Here is a 16,921-nt window from a genome sequence, read left to right as displayed (position 1 = left end):
CCCCCAGAGTAGCCCAGGCAGGATGTGTGTGAGGCCTAGGGTACCAGGCACAGTTCCTACACAGCCTAAGTCAAGGTGAAGGAGACAATTCTCAAAGAATCTCACCCAATATATACACTTTTTTGTTTTCGTATTGGTGATTGTAGGGTTTTTTTTAGTTGAAGTATAGTTGATTTACAATATTGTGTTAGTTTCAGATGTACAACAAAGTAATTCAGGTTTTTTTTTCAGATTCTTTTTCCACTATAGGTTATTATAAGATATTGAGGGTAGTTCCCTGTGCTTACAGTAATCCTTGTTGCTTATCTATTTTATGTATCATAGTTTGTATCTGTTAATCCCATACTCCTAATTTATCCCTACCTCTCTCTCTTTCCCCTTTGGTAACCATAAGTTTCTTTTCTCTGTGAGTCTGTTTCTGTTTCTGTTTTGTATATAGATTCATTTGTATTATTTTTTAGATTCTACATGTAAGTGATATAATATTTGTCTTTCTCTGTATGACTTATGTCACTCAGTATGATATTCTCTAGGTCCACCCAAGTTGCTACAAATGGCAATATTTCATTATTTTTTATGGCTGAGTAATATTCCATTACATATGTATACACATATATGTATATGCAATGTGTATATATATAATATATACATACATACCACATGTATATATGTAATATATACATACAATATCTTATTTTTAATATTTATTTTATTATTTATTTGGTTGCACTGGGTCTTTAGTTGCGGCAGGTGGGCTCCTTAATTGTGGCACGCAAACTCTTAGTTACGGCATACACGTGGGATCTAATTCCCTGACCAGGGATCGAACCTGGGCCCCCTGCATTGGGAGCGCGGAGCCTTAACCACTGCCCCACCAGGAAAGTCCCCATACCTTCTTAAACCAATCATCTGCTGATAGGCAGTTGGGTTATTAGGGTTTTCCTCTTAGTCCCCACCCAGGGACACAGGTCCCAATGTGGTCGCCTTTCTTCCCTTCCTGCCCAATTACTTGTGGATCTCTCTTACAGCCTTGGATGTACAGGAGTTCTTCTGCCAACTTCCAGTTCGTTTTCAGTGAGAATTGTTCCACATGTAGATGTATTTTTCATGTGTTCATGGAGGGAGGTGCGATCCATGTCCCTCTTACTCCACCATCTTGATCTATCACCAATAATCTCCCTTTTGATTAGGTTAAGGTCAACTGATTTAAAACCTAAATTACATCTTCAAAATCCCTTCCTCTTTGCTGTACAACCGAAATGAATCAGGGTGTAATACCAGGAGGTGGAAATCATGGGCGCCATCTTAGAATTTTGCCTACCACAATGTCCACTCTAGAAGTTGAAATGCATTGATTTAACTTGCAGGCCCTTGACAACCAGCAAGTCTGCACACTCCCCGTATGTCTGTTAATTAGCTACCCAATCTTTTTCAGGACTGGTCACTTTACATTGTTTATCCATGTATATGCTGGAGTCTATCTCACAACTGTGTATGAACCTTTATGTAGCAGCTCCCCTGACTACTTTTCCTCTGATGTTCTTATCTGGCTTCTCCAGGTGTCATAGTCAGGGTCAGCATACACTGAGATGGAGTCAGAAGTACAAAAGTTTATTGGGGAGTAACACTAGTAAAAGAATGAAAAAGTGAAAAGGGGAGAAAGCAGGATTGGCCAGGAGGCACTGTCAGACCACCATGCTGCCCAGCAATAAGCTCAGGGCAGACTGCCGGTGAGAGGAGTCTTGTGTGGGGTGCAAACATCCAGGCCTGTGGGCCATGGACTTGAGTGCTTGGTGGCCAGAGGCTGCTGGGAAAAGAGTGTGACCCGGGCTCCTAAGGAGCTCACAGCTGACAGCAGGTCCCTCTTTGAAGGCAAGTCAGCGTGGCAGCCAAGCAATAGTCTATCCTTGGTGCCTTGTCCTCTGTTGGTGCACATAGTGCCCTTAAAGAAAAAGATCCTTCACTCAGGTTACAAAGCCTTGCCTGGTCGAGTCCTGCCCCCCAGCTCCATCGGGTTCTAGCCCCTTGGTTTCTGTGGCCTCTGATCCTCTTTCAATTCCTAGACTTCTCCATCAGGAACAGAAGCCAGAGTGCTCAAGATTCCTTAGGGTCTACCAAAATGGTATCATTCCTTTTAAAATTAGAGGAGAAAAATGAATGTAATCCAGTCTGGCTTATGTTCATCTTTATACCAATGTAGTAATAAAATGTATTTTTTTCTATTTTTTGATGGAGGAAGGAGCCCACGAAGGCCAAAGTGCCTCAGGCTTGAGAAAGAAGGTCGGGATCTCCCCCTGCCTTGCCCCTCCTCACACCAGGTTCTCCGTTATCAGACTCCTCTGCTCTGAAGAGCACTCTCCTCTGTACTCCCTCTTCTGGTCAGTGCCTCATTTTTTCAGATTTTCTATTGCTGATGATCCCCAAGTACATCATACCAGCCTAGGCCCCTCCCTGTACTCCAGACTAAAACATTCTCCTGCCTCCTTGACTCTCCACTGGAAGGCCTGATGAGCATCTTACATGCCCCAAAGCGAATGCCAGTGCTGTCCTCAATTCCAGCTCCTCTCACAGCGTTGCCTGTCTTGGTCACCAGCATTTCCATTCTTTCCCTGATAAAGGCCAAATCTTTTTTTTTTTGGTAATAAACTTATTTATCTATTTATTTATTTATTTATTTATTTATTTTTGGCTCTGTTGGGTCTTCGTTGCTGCGCACGGGCTTTTTCTAGTTGTGGTGAGCAGGGGCTACTCTTTGTAGTGGTGCACGGGCTTCTCATTGTGTTGGCTTCTCTTGTTATGGAGCATGGGCTCTATGTGCTCAGGCTTCAGTAGTTGTGGCACATGGGCTCTAGAGCACAGGCTCAGTAGTTGTGGCACGTGGGCTCTAGAGCACAGGCTCAGTAGTTGTGGCACGTGGGCTCTAGAGCACAGGCTCAGTAGTTGTGGCTCGCGGGCTCCAGAGCGCAGGCTCAGTAGTTGTGGCACATGGGATTAGTTGCTCCACGGCAAGTGGGATTTTCCCGGACCAGGGCTCGAACCTGTGTCGCCTGCATTGGCAGGCGGATTCTTAACTGCTGAGCCACCAAGGAAGTCCCAGGCCAAATCTTCTTTGGTGTCTGGACTCTACTAATTCATATCCTACCTGTGACTGGACAGCAGGTCCTGCCAGCATCATGCTCAAACCTACCCAGAATGCAGCCAACTCTCACTGCCTGCCTGACAGCCAGCATCTCTTACAGTGATCATGTCGCCAGCCCCCCTGGTTCTATCCTTCTCCCCAGCTAAATTTCCCCATAGCAGCCAGAGACTTTCCATGGCACCTCCCTCTTTTGCTCAAAATTTTTGAGGGCTCCCAGCTCCCTCAGTGGGGAAAGTCCACACCACAGCCTGCAAGGCAACCAGGTCAGCCCTGAGCTCACACCTTTCTTTCTCTCTGCCTTACTCAGCTCCAGCCACACTCGTCCTCTCCCTGGTGCTCCCATGCATGATATGCTCCCACGTCAGGGTCTTTGCACATGCTGTTCCCCCCTTGCCTGGAATACGCTTCCATCAGATATCTGCCCAGCTCATTCCTTATCCTCTTTAAGTCTTTATTCATACCTGGCACATACTGGGTACTTAATGAATATTCATTGACTGAAAACCAGTCAGTTGAATTGTTGGTCCCAATTTTTCACTGCCCTCCTTGAAGAAGGATTACATGTCCTCACATGCTGCTAGTGACTTGCAAAGCCTCCCTGTGCAAGTGGGAAGGAGGCATATATATGTGATATATATGTATATGTATATATATACACACACACACATATATGTCTATATTTGTATAATTATTTATATTTTTTCCAGGCTTGGAAACTGGATTCAAAAACAAAGAGTTAGCCAGAAATCAGGGCATTTCTCTTAGAATCATATGCTGTCCTGAAAATAGAAAGATTCACAAAGGCTGAACTACATCCCTCCACATTTGGCAGAGAACAGGAATGTGAGGCTCACTTAAGGAAGCAGCAGGAGAACCAGAAGAGAGGGGTGGAACACATGGCCCTTGAGGAAACACTGATTCAGGACAGAAGCGGCAAGAATAATACATTTGGGGGAAAAGTTAATTAGAACTCAGTCCTTCCTTCTTCCACTATACAATGACATCAGAGAAGTCATACTCAAGAGAGATCATACCAATGTGTTGAGTGTACAGAAGTCTTAACAGAGCTCAACCCTTATAACCATGAGCAAATTCATTCAGGAGACAAATCTTACAAATGTGTTGAGTGTGGGAGAGTCTTTTCTGAGAAAGATTGTCTTTCAGTACATTTTAGGACTCATATAGGAGAAAAATTCTATAAATGTATAGGCACAAATTATCCCTTACTCAGTATGAGAGAATTTATACTTATGAGACACTTCATATTTGCAGTGAATTCAGGAGCTTATTTTCAAGGTGTGATTGCTTTATGTCACACCCAAGGATCTATAAAGGAAAGAAACACTACAATGTAATCATTCAGGGAAAAGTTTCACGCTTTTCTCAGTTACTCAACATCACAGCACACACACTGGAGAGAAACCTATGGATATATTCACTGTGGGAAAAGCTTTAAACATAGCTCAGCACTTATGATGCTACATCAGAGAACTCATACTGGGAAAACCCTATACATGTAAATGGTGTGGAAGAGCCTTCAGGAGGTGTTCTCACTTTATCCAACACAAGAGGACTCATACTGGAGAACATTTTGAAGAGAGGCAATATTGGCAGGCTTTCAACTATGGCTTTCACATTATTTGACACCAGGAAATTCATATAGATTAGAGAAACTCATTGAACATAATATGGAAAAGCTATTGGTTGGAATTCCATGTGATTTGATATCAGAAATAAACCACAAAGGAGGCAGAATCCACAAGTTATTTTTGACCCATAAACAGGTACCTGAATGTAATAAGACTCTGCACTTGTAACTCCCTGCAGTCACAGATAACAAGGTATGAGCACTTATGCTCTGCATGTGCCCTTGATTTCCCATAGAAAGTCATTTAATGGGACTCGGGGTCTAGGCCTGATGGACAATGTCTCATAGAAATGACTGCCATAGGTAATAAAATGTAAATGTTTCAATGACAACAGCATATTTTTTACATCATATAAAAATCAGAGAACCACCAAATTTGAAGTGTCATGCAGAGATCATTTATCTTATAGTATCATAGGGATCAACATATGTACAGTTTTATAGTAGTCATAGAAGAGAGCTGAAAAATATGCCAACAATTTCTTTCTTGCATAGTCCTGTCACGTCAAACAAATTACAGACTTTTATAAAAACTCACAAATGTTTCACAAGTGGCATTCCACTACTAACTTTGAGAGAGGTATCATAAAGAGTTGCCTGCATCTTCAAGTTTCTAGGGGCATAGTCAGTGTTCAGGCAGGACTAAAAAGACATACCACACACAAAACTACAAGAACTCATCAATGAATTCTGTAAAGTTTCAGGATACAAAATTAATATACAGAAATCTGTTGCATTTGTATACACTAACAATGAACTATCAGAAAGATAAATTAAGAAAATAATCCCATTTACAACTGAATCAAAAAGAATAAAATAACTAGGAATAAATCTAACTAAGGAGGTAAAAGACCACACTGGGAAAACTATAAGACATTGATGAAAGAAACTGAAGATGACACAAACAGATGGAAAGATATACTGTGCTCATGAATTGGAAGAATTTATATTGTTAAAATGACCATATTACTCAAGGTAATCTACAGATTCAATGTGATCCCTATCAAAATACCAATGGCATTTTTCACAGAACTAGAACAAATAATTCTAAAATATGTATGGAAACACAAAAGACCCCATATAGCCAAAACAATCTTGAGAAAGAATAAATCTGGAGGTAGCATGCGCCCTAATTTAAAACTATACTGCAAAGCTACAATAATCAAAACAGTATGGTACAGGCACAAAACCAGACATATAGATCAATGGAATAGAATAGAAAGACCAGAAATGAATCCAAACTTATAGGGGCAATTAATCTACAACAAAGGAGGCACGTATATACAATGGGGAAAAAGATGGCCTCTTCAATGAATCGTGTTGGGAAAACTGGACAGCTACATACAAAAGAATCAAACTGGACTACTTTCTCACACCATGCAGAAAAATATATTCATAATGGATTAAAGACTTAAACGTAAGACCTGAAACCATAAAACTTATAGTAAAAACCATAAGCAGTACACATTTTGACAATGGTCTTAGTAATTTTTTTTTTTTTTTGCTATGTCTCCTCAGGCAAGGGAAACAAAAACAAAAATAAACAAATGGGACTATGTCAAACTAAAAAGCTTTTGCACAGCAAAGGAAACTATCAACAAAATGAAAACGTTGCCAACTGAATGGGAGAAGATATTTATAAGTGATATATAGGATAAGGGATTAATATTCAAAATATTAAAAGATCTCATAGAGCTCAACATCAAAAAAAAACAAACCGAATTTTAAAAGGGCACAGGATCTGAATAGACATTTTTTCAAAGGAGACATACAGATGGTCAACAGGCACTTGAAAAGATGCTCAACATCACATTCAAAACTACAATGAGATATCACCCCATACCTGTCAGAATGACTATTATCAAAAAGACAACAAATAACAAGTGTTGGCAAGGATGTGGAGAAAAGGGAACCCTTATCCACTGTTGATGGGAATGTAAATTGATGCAGGCACTGTGGAAAACAGTATGGAGGTGCCTCAAAAAATTAAATCAGGGAATTCCCTGGCAGTCCAGTGGTTAAGACTTTGCACTTTCACTGCTATGACCCAGGTTCAATCCCTGGTCAGAGAACTAATATCCCACAAGCCACGCAGCACTACCCAAAAAAAAGAAAAAAATTAAATCGAACTACCATATTATCTAGAAATTCTACTCCTACGTATTTATACAAAGAAAATAAAAACACTAATTTGAAAAGATATACGCACCCCTATGTTCACTGCAGCATTATTTACAATAGACAAGATATGGAAGGAAAACTAGTGCCCATCAGTAGATCAGTGGATAAAGAAGATGTGGTATATATACACAATGAAATATTACTCAGCCATGAAAGAATGAAATCTTGCCATTTGCAACAACATGGATGGACCTAGAGTTATTATGCTAAGTGAAATAAGTCAGACAGAGAAAGACAAATACAGCATGATTTCACTTATATTTGGAATCTAAAAAACAACAACAACAAAAAAGAACAAACATAACAAAACAGAAAGAGTCACAGATTCAGAGAATAGGTGACTGCCAAAGGGGAGAAGGGTGGGAGGAGGAGAGAAATAGGTGAGAGGGATTAAGAGGCACAAACTTCCAGTGGCCAAATAAATGAGTCATAGGTATAAAATGTACAGTGTGGAGAATATAGTCAATAATTATGTAATATCTTTGTACGGTGACAGATGGTAACTAGACTTACCATGGTGATCGTTTCCAAACATATAGATAAATCAAATCACTATATTGTGTATCAGGAACTAAAATAGTTTTGTATCGTAGGTCAATTATACTTCAAAACAAACAACCAAATAAACTTATAAAAAAAAGATCAGATTTGTGGTTACCATAGGGGGGGAGGGGAGGGGGGAGGGGGAATCTGATGAAGGCAGGTTGATGGTACAACATGATAAATATACTTATTGCTGCTGTATGCTATATAAGAAAGATATTAAGAGAATAAATCCTGAGTTCTCATCACAAGTAAAAAACTTTTTTTCTGTTTATTTAATTTTGTATCAATGTGAGACAATCGAAGTTCACTAAACTTATTGTGATAATCATTTCACGATGCATGTAAGTTAAATCATTATGTAGTACGCCTTAAACTTATACAGTGCTGGATGTCAATTATACCTCAATAAAACTGGAGGAAAAAAAATAAAATGTTTATTTTAAAAAAGACATACCACAGCCTGGTGAAGTGTCCGTACTCCAAGGGTGATACTGGGACTGGGAGCAACCTCACCCATAGCTGCTCAAAAGGGTATATGGTTCTGGGGAAGGGATGAGGGGAAATGTCCCACACATGAACTCTGAAGACCTTCCTCTCCCTCTCCCTTTATGAGAATCCTTTGAAAATCTGGTTTTCCTCCTAAACCCAAGGGAGAGCTCCTGCTCTTCCCTTATACTCCATGGAATACCACCTTTCCTTTCCAGCACTACCATCAAATCCTCCACCAAGATACCCATCTCCTTGCTGCTCCCTGGATGTTGAGACTTTGTTCAGTTCCAGATCCCTGATGGAAGCAAGTCCAGAAACTTCCAGCACCAGCTGCTCTCAGATGGGGCATATGTCCTTAGAACTCAACTTGAAGAGAGGCTTCTGGGGCAGATGAGCTTCACCCAGGCTGGCTTTTGTGCCAGCCACCGTGGAGGGGTCACCTACAGATGCCAAAATGTGAGCCACTCTTTTCCAGCTCTTGTCACAGCCAGGACATGGACACTTGTGTCAACCTGAGCCAACGGAGCCTGAGGAAGTCTACAAGAAAGAGTGCTTCTGAAGAGAATGCATTCCTTTGTTGAGGTAGGCAGAGTAACGGCTCCCCAAAGCTCCCCACATCCTAATGCCTGGAACCAGTGACTATGTTATCTTACAGGGCAAAAGGGGCTTCGCAGATGCAATTAAGTTAAGGCTCTTGAGGTGAGATTATCCTGGGCCCAATGTAATCACGAATGTCCTTGTTTTAAGAAGAGGCAGGAGAAGTCAGAGTCAGAGAAGGCAATGTGATGAGGAAGCAGACGTCAGAGCCAGAGAGAGACTTATAGATGCTACACTGCTGGCTCTGGTGATGGAGAGAGAGGCCATGATCCAAGGAGTGCAGGACGTCTCTAGAAGCTGGAAAAGGCGAGGAAAGCGATTCTACCCTAGAGCCTCTAGAAGGAAGGCAGCCCTGACAATATGTTGATTTTCGCCCAGAAAGACCCGTGTTGGACTTCTGACCTTCAGAGCTGAGATGATAAATTCGTGCTGTTTTAAGCCACAAAGTTTGTGGTAATTTGTTACAGTGCCAAAGGAAACAAACACACTCCCTGATGGCTATATCTTCAGCCAAATGTTGTATGGCTTCGTGTGATGTGTGAAACTGTGACAACCTCCTTTAGGCCATGAGGACACGAGCCTTGGGATTAAGCAAGACAATACACTGAGGAGAGCTGAGCAGAAGATGCAGAGCACCTGAAACCATCCCTGGAAGCCCTTGCTCTGGATTTCACGCAAAGAGATAGTGAATGGTGGTACATTCTGTTACTCATGGCCCCAAAAAATCTCACATGATAACCCTTTCTTGCTCCCAACAAGCTTCTGCTCTCAAGTCTCTTGTTTAATCATGCTGAGACACAAGTCAGGGACCCTAGGAGCAGCCATCACAGGTAATAAGCTTCTGCAGGCTCAGGCTAACACTTGCTTACCTGACTTAGAGTCACTCCTCAGGAGGTGGACACCCCACAAAGAGCAGAGAACCACTGTGGTCAGCATGAAGGGCCAGCTGCAGTCTGAGAGGCACTGCCAAGGGGCTACAGAGGAGGCAAAGAAACATTCCAGAGTTCCAAGGATATGATGTGAAAACACAAAGGAACAAGGGTATATGGTGGATTCATCAAATTACACATGCAGACATGGGTACACTCTCCCCCTCAGTCTTCATAGTGGGTGACATGGGTCCTCTCTGGGTAGGGGAAAAAAAAAAGGTGCTTGAAGAAAACCATACCTCCATTAAAAAAAAAATGTGCCAACTTGCTGAACAAGATGAATCCTCTGCCACCACACACACACACAAAATTCTATGATTATTACTGCATGCTGTTGATGGCTTTGAAGTCTAAATTTATTGGAAAGGAAAAGAATTTTTTTGAACTAGTACTTTCTGAGGGCATTTCTCCTTAAGATGAGTTTGAATCCAACTTGATTGTTCTTGTGAAGATGGCAGTCAGTTCCTTTCCTCACATTTTAAAGAGGAAGTACAGAGCAAAGTCAAGGGCCAGGCTCCCAAAGAGCCCACTGTAATCCCGTAATCCCATTTGCTGTTGTATTGAGCCCAATGATGATTTGGGATTTATAGTTGGCCTTCCCAACCTGGAACATAAGACTCATCTTCATTTATGCAATTTTACTTGTAATTCTTTCCAGAAACTTATCTTCCTGTAGGTTCCTTGCATTTCCCAACAAATTAATCCCAGACAGTTACGTCTCTATGCTTCTACTCTGAATCTCCTTTTCAATATACTTGTTAAGGTTATACAGATTTTGTGTGTACCTGTGTGTTGATTCATGTATCTTTCTTTCTTTCTTTTTTTTTTTTTCTTTTTTTGCGGTACGCGGGCCTCCCTCTGTTGTGGCCTCTTCCGTTGCGGAGCACAGGCTCCGGACGCACAGGCTCAGTGGCCATGGCTCACGGGCCCAGCCGCTCTGCGGCATGTGGGACCTTCCCGGACCGGGGCACGAACCCGTGTCCCCTGCATCGTCAGGCGGACTCTCAACCACTGTGCCACCAGGGAAGCCCTCCAATTGGATTTTTAAAGTATTCTAATGTTATCTATTTTTTAAAATATTTATTTATTTAGGCTGCACTGGGTCTTAGTTGTGGCATGCAGGAGCTTTGTTGTGGCATGTGGGCTCTTAGTTGCAGCATGCATGCGGGATCTAGTTCACTGACCAGGGATCGAACCTGGGCCCCCCGCACTGGGAGCAGGGTGTCTTACCACTGGACCACCAGGGAAGTTCGTAATGTTATCTATTAATAGAAGCATTTTTATATTTTCTTTTCTAATAGTTACAGCTCTTACGTCTGTTTCCTATCTTTTTTGTGGTAACAAGGACATACAGAAATCTTAAACTTCAGATTGCTGAAAGCAGATATCCTTCTGTTCTGGATGTGTATATCAATCCATGGTTATTGAACAGAGGAGTGAATAAACAAGAGAATGAAGAAAGATGGGGGTCAATTTTCATCAGAGAGGAAAAGGTCAATTTCCTAAGGCAGAGAGAAATATTGAAATGGGTTGTATTCAGGACCAGCAGTAAGCAGGTTGCTGGCTTTTCCCTTGTCTACATCCTAGTGGCCAAAGGATGAGACACTCCTACACTTGATGATACCAAGAGGGAAAGTAGGAGCCTGGTCCTGGATGACAGTGGTGGCTTAACGAGTACCAGGAAGCTCCTACTTGTAGACATTCATTTCAGTGAGGAAATGGTGTTTATTTATGGTAGTTGGATTTTCAGTTATTTACAGCTAAACACACCCTATAGGATACAGGGTACAAAGCTTTGAACTGGATTATTCCAAAGTCAACTTACTGGTTTGTCCAGTATTCTGTGGACTTCTTACACTCCTTTTTGAAAGAGATCACTTTCTGGAAGCTGTATGTGGTCTGTCTCTGCTCAGAGCTCAGGTTCTTCACCTTTCCCCCATGTGCTACATCCTGTCTGGATTATCATGATTTTGAACTTATTCTTGATGTGTGGGAGAACAGGCGACGAACAAATGTGTAGCAGTAATAAATAGACCCCAAAGCCTATTTTCAGGAAATAGTTATGATACTAATAATTTACAGGTAAAATGCTGATTAATTTATTCCTCCTTCTCTAACCTGAAGTTCTTAAGCTCTGAGGAGTTGAGAAGTGTCCTAGAGGCTCATGTTTCAAAGACAAAAATATACATCTTTCTTCATTTTCTTGTTTTTTTAATGACTTTTAAAGTGTTCCCCTTCACATGGAACACTTTGAGATGCTATGTGTGATGAAATAATAACGGTGAATGGAGATCAAATTGTAGGTCCATGACTCAGTCGATTGAATGCCACCAGCTACCATAGTGATTTGGTCAATATATAGTTTTATATCTCTTATTCTTAGTCATAAATTGTTTAAATTAAACCAATAGTGGACTACTGATTTTAAAAAGCATATGAAAGAATGTTAATATATTTCAACAATTCAGTATCTCAATAAACATGTTTGTCAGACTATATTAAGAGAGGAAAAGGGCAAATTAAACTTTGCAATTGAATGAAACGATTATTACTGCTAATCCAGCAATTTTCATAAATGATCCACAATGCCTTTTCTGCAATTCTAAATTCTAAAATGTTTTCTAATGAAAAGCTTCTTCCCCCTATTATGTCTCTGCAAAATTTACCTGAACTAACACGGCTATTTACACTTTGTTTCTCTCTAACTTAGTGGGACTCCTCATATATTTTCATACAGATATACCCAGACGCTGCCCCAGACCTGTTGGGATGTTACATATTGCGCAGTGTATGCACCTTACTATACTGCTAAAATCCAAATGCTTATGAATTCTAAAATACTTCTGGCCCTGAAGGCTTAGAACAAAGGATTAGGGTCCTGTATGCAAACAGGATGCATAATATTTTTGACATTTTACATGCATAATAGTTAACATTTGTTCAGAAATGTTTTTTTAATGTAATCAAATTACAGTAAATTAAATAGTATGATTAATTTGCTAAATGAAAAAAGAACATGCAATTTATTATTAAAAGTTGTATTCAAGTGGGTTTCATGAATCAATCTCAAATACTATACTTATTTAAAAACACTTTTTAACCTAAAATCATGTTTTTATTCTATACCATACAAACAGAAAAAACTGAACTTCCAAGAATGCTTTCTTTCTTAAGATGTTAAGGCCTCCATCAAACTTGAAGGTGAATCACTGGAAGCATCTCTAGTCACATCCAAAACAAAACAATAATATGGCTAATTAATTGCCCAGTCATACTACCTAGGGCTATAGAACATCAATTTTTTTAAAGTCAAAGTATGGAAAAGAGGCCTAAATTATTTAATGAATGGGATGTTATTTTATCAACAGCCAAGTAAAATCCAGGGAAGTGCTGTTAGAAGTAAAGACATCTGCATAGTCTCTAAATACTAATATGCAAAAGTCAACAGATATACTGTCTTAATTGCAACAAATAAGATGAACAATGTGCAGCCTGCACGTGGATATTCTCCACAGTGGCCATAGAAATTAACAACTCCCAGAACAAGTTTAGCATGCAGTGGACAGGATGATCCAAACAGAGGCACAGGGCTGCTGAAACCTGCTAGGAAACCCCAAGGAAGGGGAGAAAGAGTACACTGAGCCCTGGGTCAGAGTAGGATAAGAGAGAACCAAGCACCAAGGAGGAGAGAGGACATCAGAGCCTGGGCCCTGGAAACTAAGGAAGATGAAAGGACACCAAATACTGGACTCTGAGGAAGACATGAAAATAATTTGTCCTGGGCTCCCAAGAAAGATGAGAGTGGGCTGGGTTCAAGGAAGAAGAGCACACACCGGGTCCTGGGCAGCGAAAGACTTCTCCCATTTCCTAGATATGGGCATCTCGCTCATAGAAGAGGACACGGGGTAGAGAATCCTGTCCAGCCCACTCCAACTCCCTGATTCTTTGCTTAACCAAACATCAGACAGGCTACCCTTAACTTTCTCCCCAGTAAGCCCCATACGTGTACTTCCTCGTAGAATCCCATTTTAGCAAGAATCCTAAGTCAGTTTATCACGAATTCCTTACTCTTGATATCTGATCAAACTCCTCATCCCCACTCTCTATCCCAGGTGATATCCCATCACCTGGGCCTGCCTTCAGTAAAAAAGCCTATTATCTTGGTTCAGCCAGAATCCCCCCAGACTTGATGTCTCCTTTTCTTCATTTTCTATCCACCAGTATCCCACTCCCCCAATCCTAGGCCATAAATCCCCACTTATTCTGGTTGTATTCAGATCTGATCTCAGTTCTACACTGGAGTCTCCCTTCCCCGGTTGCAATAGTTTATTGAATAAAATCTACTTTCACCGCTTTAACTTCCGTCTAGCTCTGGTTTACCGTAGACAACAGCCACGCCCCCATCCCTGTGTCTTGGGTCCACTTAACCCTGCCCTTCGCACAACTTGAGTAGACAGTCCTGACCCCCACTCCCCTCCCTGGGCCTGGAGGACATTTAGTCTCAACCTCTGCACACTTTGGGGCAGGCCCGTCCCTCTTTTCCTCCCAGGACCTCTGGCTGATTTCAGTCCCGTCTCCAGAACATTTCCCACCCTCCCAACCCGCCCCTTTTTCCTCTCCATTAGACGTGGACGCACCTTTAGCACCGCCCTCTTCCCAGAACTTGGCAAGACTTTAGCCCCGCCCCTCCGCACTTCCGGCCCGCCTCGCCTCCCCCTACGTTGGGTGTGAGCAGAAGCTCGCCCCGCCCCTCAGCACTTCCGGCCCTGCCCCTCCCAAGCTTCCCTTTATCCACTTCCGGCCGGTCCCATGCGTTAGCAGCCCTCGTGGCAGGGTGTGGATCCCTCCCGGCCTGCGTCGTCGCCCACCCAGGTGCTGTGGCCCAGCGGCCTGACTTGCCCCTCCCAAGGCCTCCTCCTGCCCAGCGGGACCGCCGAGAGCGCTCTCCCCCGCCTGGGCTTCGCCTGCCGCCCCGAGTTGGCCGGCCAAGATGGCCGCCGCCCGCTAGGTGGGGCGCACCGCGCCGCGGGGGTGCCTGGGAGTTGTAGTCCAGGCCGGCGCGCTGACGCACTTCGCCGCGGGCCGACGGGCGCCATTGTGCGCTGCGCGCGGGGTGAGTGCGGCGGGAAACTTGCGCCCGTCGGGGGCTCAGTTCTAGGGCCGCTCCGCGGGGAGCGCCGAGCCGCGGCCCCTACCATACCAATCGTAGCAGCCCAGAGCCAGCCTCGCCTGCCGTCCTTCCGCCGTGTGGCCTTTAGGGGCAGTGGGAGTCGGGGACTCGGGGCCCAGAGGACGCGGGGCGGGGCCACCCCCTCCCGGCGCTTGCGGGCAGACGGGGGCGGGGGGTGATTCCCTCTCGGTGAGGAAGGTGGGAAACCGTCCCTTTACGTGTTCAAGAGCAGGTGGAGACATTCCTTTAGGGCGTCTTCCGAGGTGGGGAATGGACTTGTCATTTCCTGTTGATTGGGCCGAGGGGGGCGGGGGGCCTTGGCGTAGCGCTCATGCCCCTCCCACCTCCCAAATTCGACCTTCTCAGGACTCTGCCCACTCCCACGAGACACGTTGAGGAAGAGGAAGGTATGGCCACCGGGCTTCCGACGGCCTGGTTCCGTGTGAGTAGAGGCTTCTTTATGAGTTTCTGAGTCTACCCCTGGATTTGGGAGCGGGGGTGGCGGGCTGATGGTGGGACACCACCTTCCCTGAGATGCCCCCGGGCCCCGTAGCATCTCGGGAAGGGGAAGGGGAGGGGGAGTGGATGGGAAGAAGAGACCCTAGTGAGTGGAGTGATAACAAGTTACTTTCCAAGGAAGTGGTTAGAATAGAGGTCCAAGTATGGGGGATACTAATTTACCGTTTAAACTGGGGGTGGGATGGGGGTATGCATTGTCAGGTCTAAGCAGGGATCAGGCTTATATTTAAACAGTACTTTGGCATTAGAGCTTAGTCCCTGAGAGAAGAGAGCTGAGAATGAATCCTTGACAGGTGAAGGAAGTAGAAGCAGTATGGGAAGTGGGTGGGGGCTGAAGGCTGGGGTTTGATCATTCAGCTCACATAATCTCCTAGCAGGAGGTATACACACTGATACAAATGTTGGAATCCCCAGGTCAACAAAAAATGGAGAGGTTTTCAGAGAATGAAAAACCTTCTCCAGCCTCATGGGTTGTCTTCCTTGCTGTGACCTGATAGGGTCAAGCTTGCGTTTGCTGTTTCAGACAAATGCAGGAACTCATGGTGAGACACACCTGGAATGCTCAGGTCACCGTGTTGATTGTGCCTACATGTGCTCAGTCAGCCTCCCCTTCCTGTCAGCATGGGTGACAACAGGCCCTGGCTGAACACGCACCTGTGGGTTTTAGGAACCAGTGATCTTTGAAGATGTGACCCTGGGTTTTACCCCGGATGAGTGGGGAATGCTGGACCTCGAACAGAAGTCCCTGTACAGGGAGGTGTTGCTGGAGAACTACAGGAACCTTGTCTCAGTGGGTAAGGATGGCCTCTGTGTCAATAAAGATCTGCGCTTTGCAGCACGAATGTGGTGCCTCTGAAGTGTGTGTCTGCTTCGGCTCAGCCTGCAGAGATCCGAGTTCAAATGTCAAGGCCCTGGAGCCTGAGGGAGAGGGCTTTACTTTGTACCCATTGGAAAAGGGCAATTTCACATATAACTTCTGAAGCTTTACCCAGTCCATCCGTCAGAGGCGTTGAATACTAGGGAGGTGGGTCTATCAGGAATGTTTCCAGATGCCGCAGTGGATGTTTACTGTGTTTGTAACAAGAATTTCAGGACGTGGTGTCTGTGTCTGACAGCTCAGGAGTATCATCAGAGACCCTCATCCTTTCCATCTCTCCATGGTTAGCGTGAAGTTTTCCATTCTTAGGTTAGTATATGCATGGCCGTGATGCCAAGCATCATGTCCATGTTCAAGGCAGAAAGAAGGAGAGACGGCAACCCTGGCTAGTTCTCTTTCTACAGCTGTCATACAAAGAAAAATAAAAATGCCTTAGGCCCCCAGCTGACAAACTTCCCTTTGTGTCTTGCTGGCCAAAACCAGGTCCCAGTGCCTCCTTTACTGGCAAAGGAGTCCAGAAAAGCAAGCAGCTGGCAAATGGGATGGGTAGGGTTATTAACACTGCTCTAGACCAGAAGTCATGCCCTAGCAGGGGAGAACACAGGGACAGAATTGCTACAGCAGGAAAGTATTTTCTCCCAAACACAGACCCCCGCCCCAAGCACTGTCTCTTTTCCCTTGGGCAGAACATCAGCTTTCCAAGCCAGATGTGGTATCTCAGTTAGAGGAGGAGGAAGAGCTCTGGTCGGTGGAGAGAGGAATTCCTCGAGACACCTTTTCAGGTGAGAACCAGGCACATGGGAGTCCTGGCACGGGAGTCCTGGTT

At 43.8% G+C, this 16,921-nt stretch overlaps 1 protein-coding gene across 2 annotated transcripts in view; it reads left to right on the top strand.

Annotated features, from left to right (window-relative positions):
* The first annotated feature begins 14,561 nt into the window (after positions 1-14,561).
* The window catches only part of LOC132509643 (neurotrophin receptor-interacting factor homolog), a 67,121-nt gene continuing 64,761 nt past the window's right edge, over positions 14,562-16,921 (top strand). Inside the window, exons 1-4 of one of the 2 annotated variants that reach the window (XM_060130902.1) lie at positions 14,562-14,642; positions 15,066-15,139; positions 15,886-16,012; positions 16,782-16,877. In XM_060130902.1, the coding sequence (XP_059986885.1) occupies positions 15,940-16,012; positions 16,782-16,877 (169 nt within the window). In that variant the 5' untranslated portion in view covers positions 14,562-14,642; positions 15,066-15,139; positions 15,886-15,939. Of the gene's footprint in view, positions 14,643-14,666; positions 15,142-15,885; positions 16,013-16,781; positions 16,878-16,921 lie in introns of those variants that run through there. The other variant, XM_060130903.1, reaches the window with a different exon arrangement.

The sequence above is a fragment of the Lagenorhynchus albirostris genome, chromosome 19 (assembly GCF_949774975.1).
Source record: "Lagenorhynchus albirostris chromosome 19, mLagAlb1.1, whole genome shotgun sequence".
Taxonomy (NCBI): domain Eukaryota; kingdom Metazoa; phylum Chordata; class Mammalia; order Artiodactyla; family Delphinidae; genus Lagenorhynchus; species Lagenorhynchus albirostris.
This window is presented reverse-complemented; position numbering and strand designations above follow the sequence as displayed.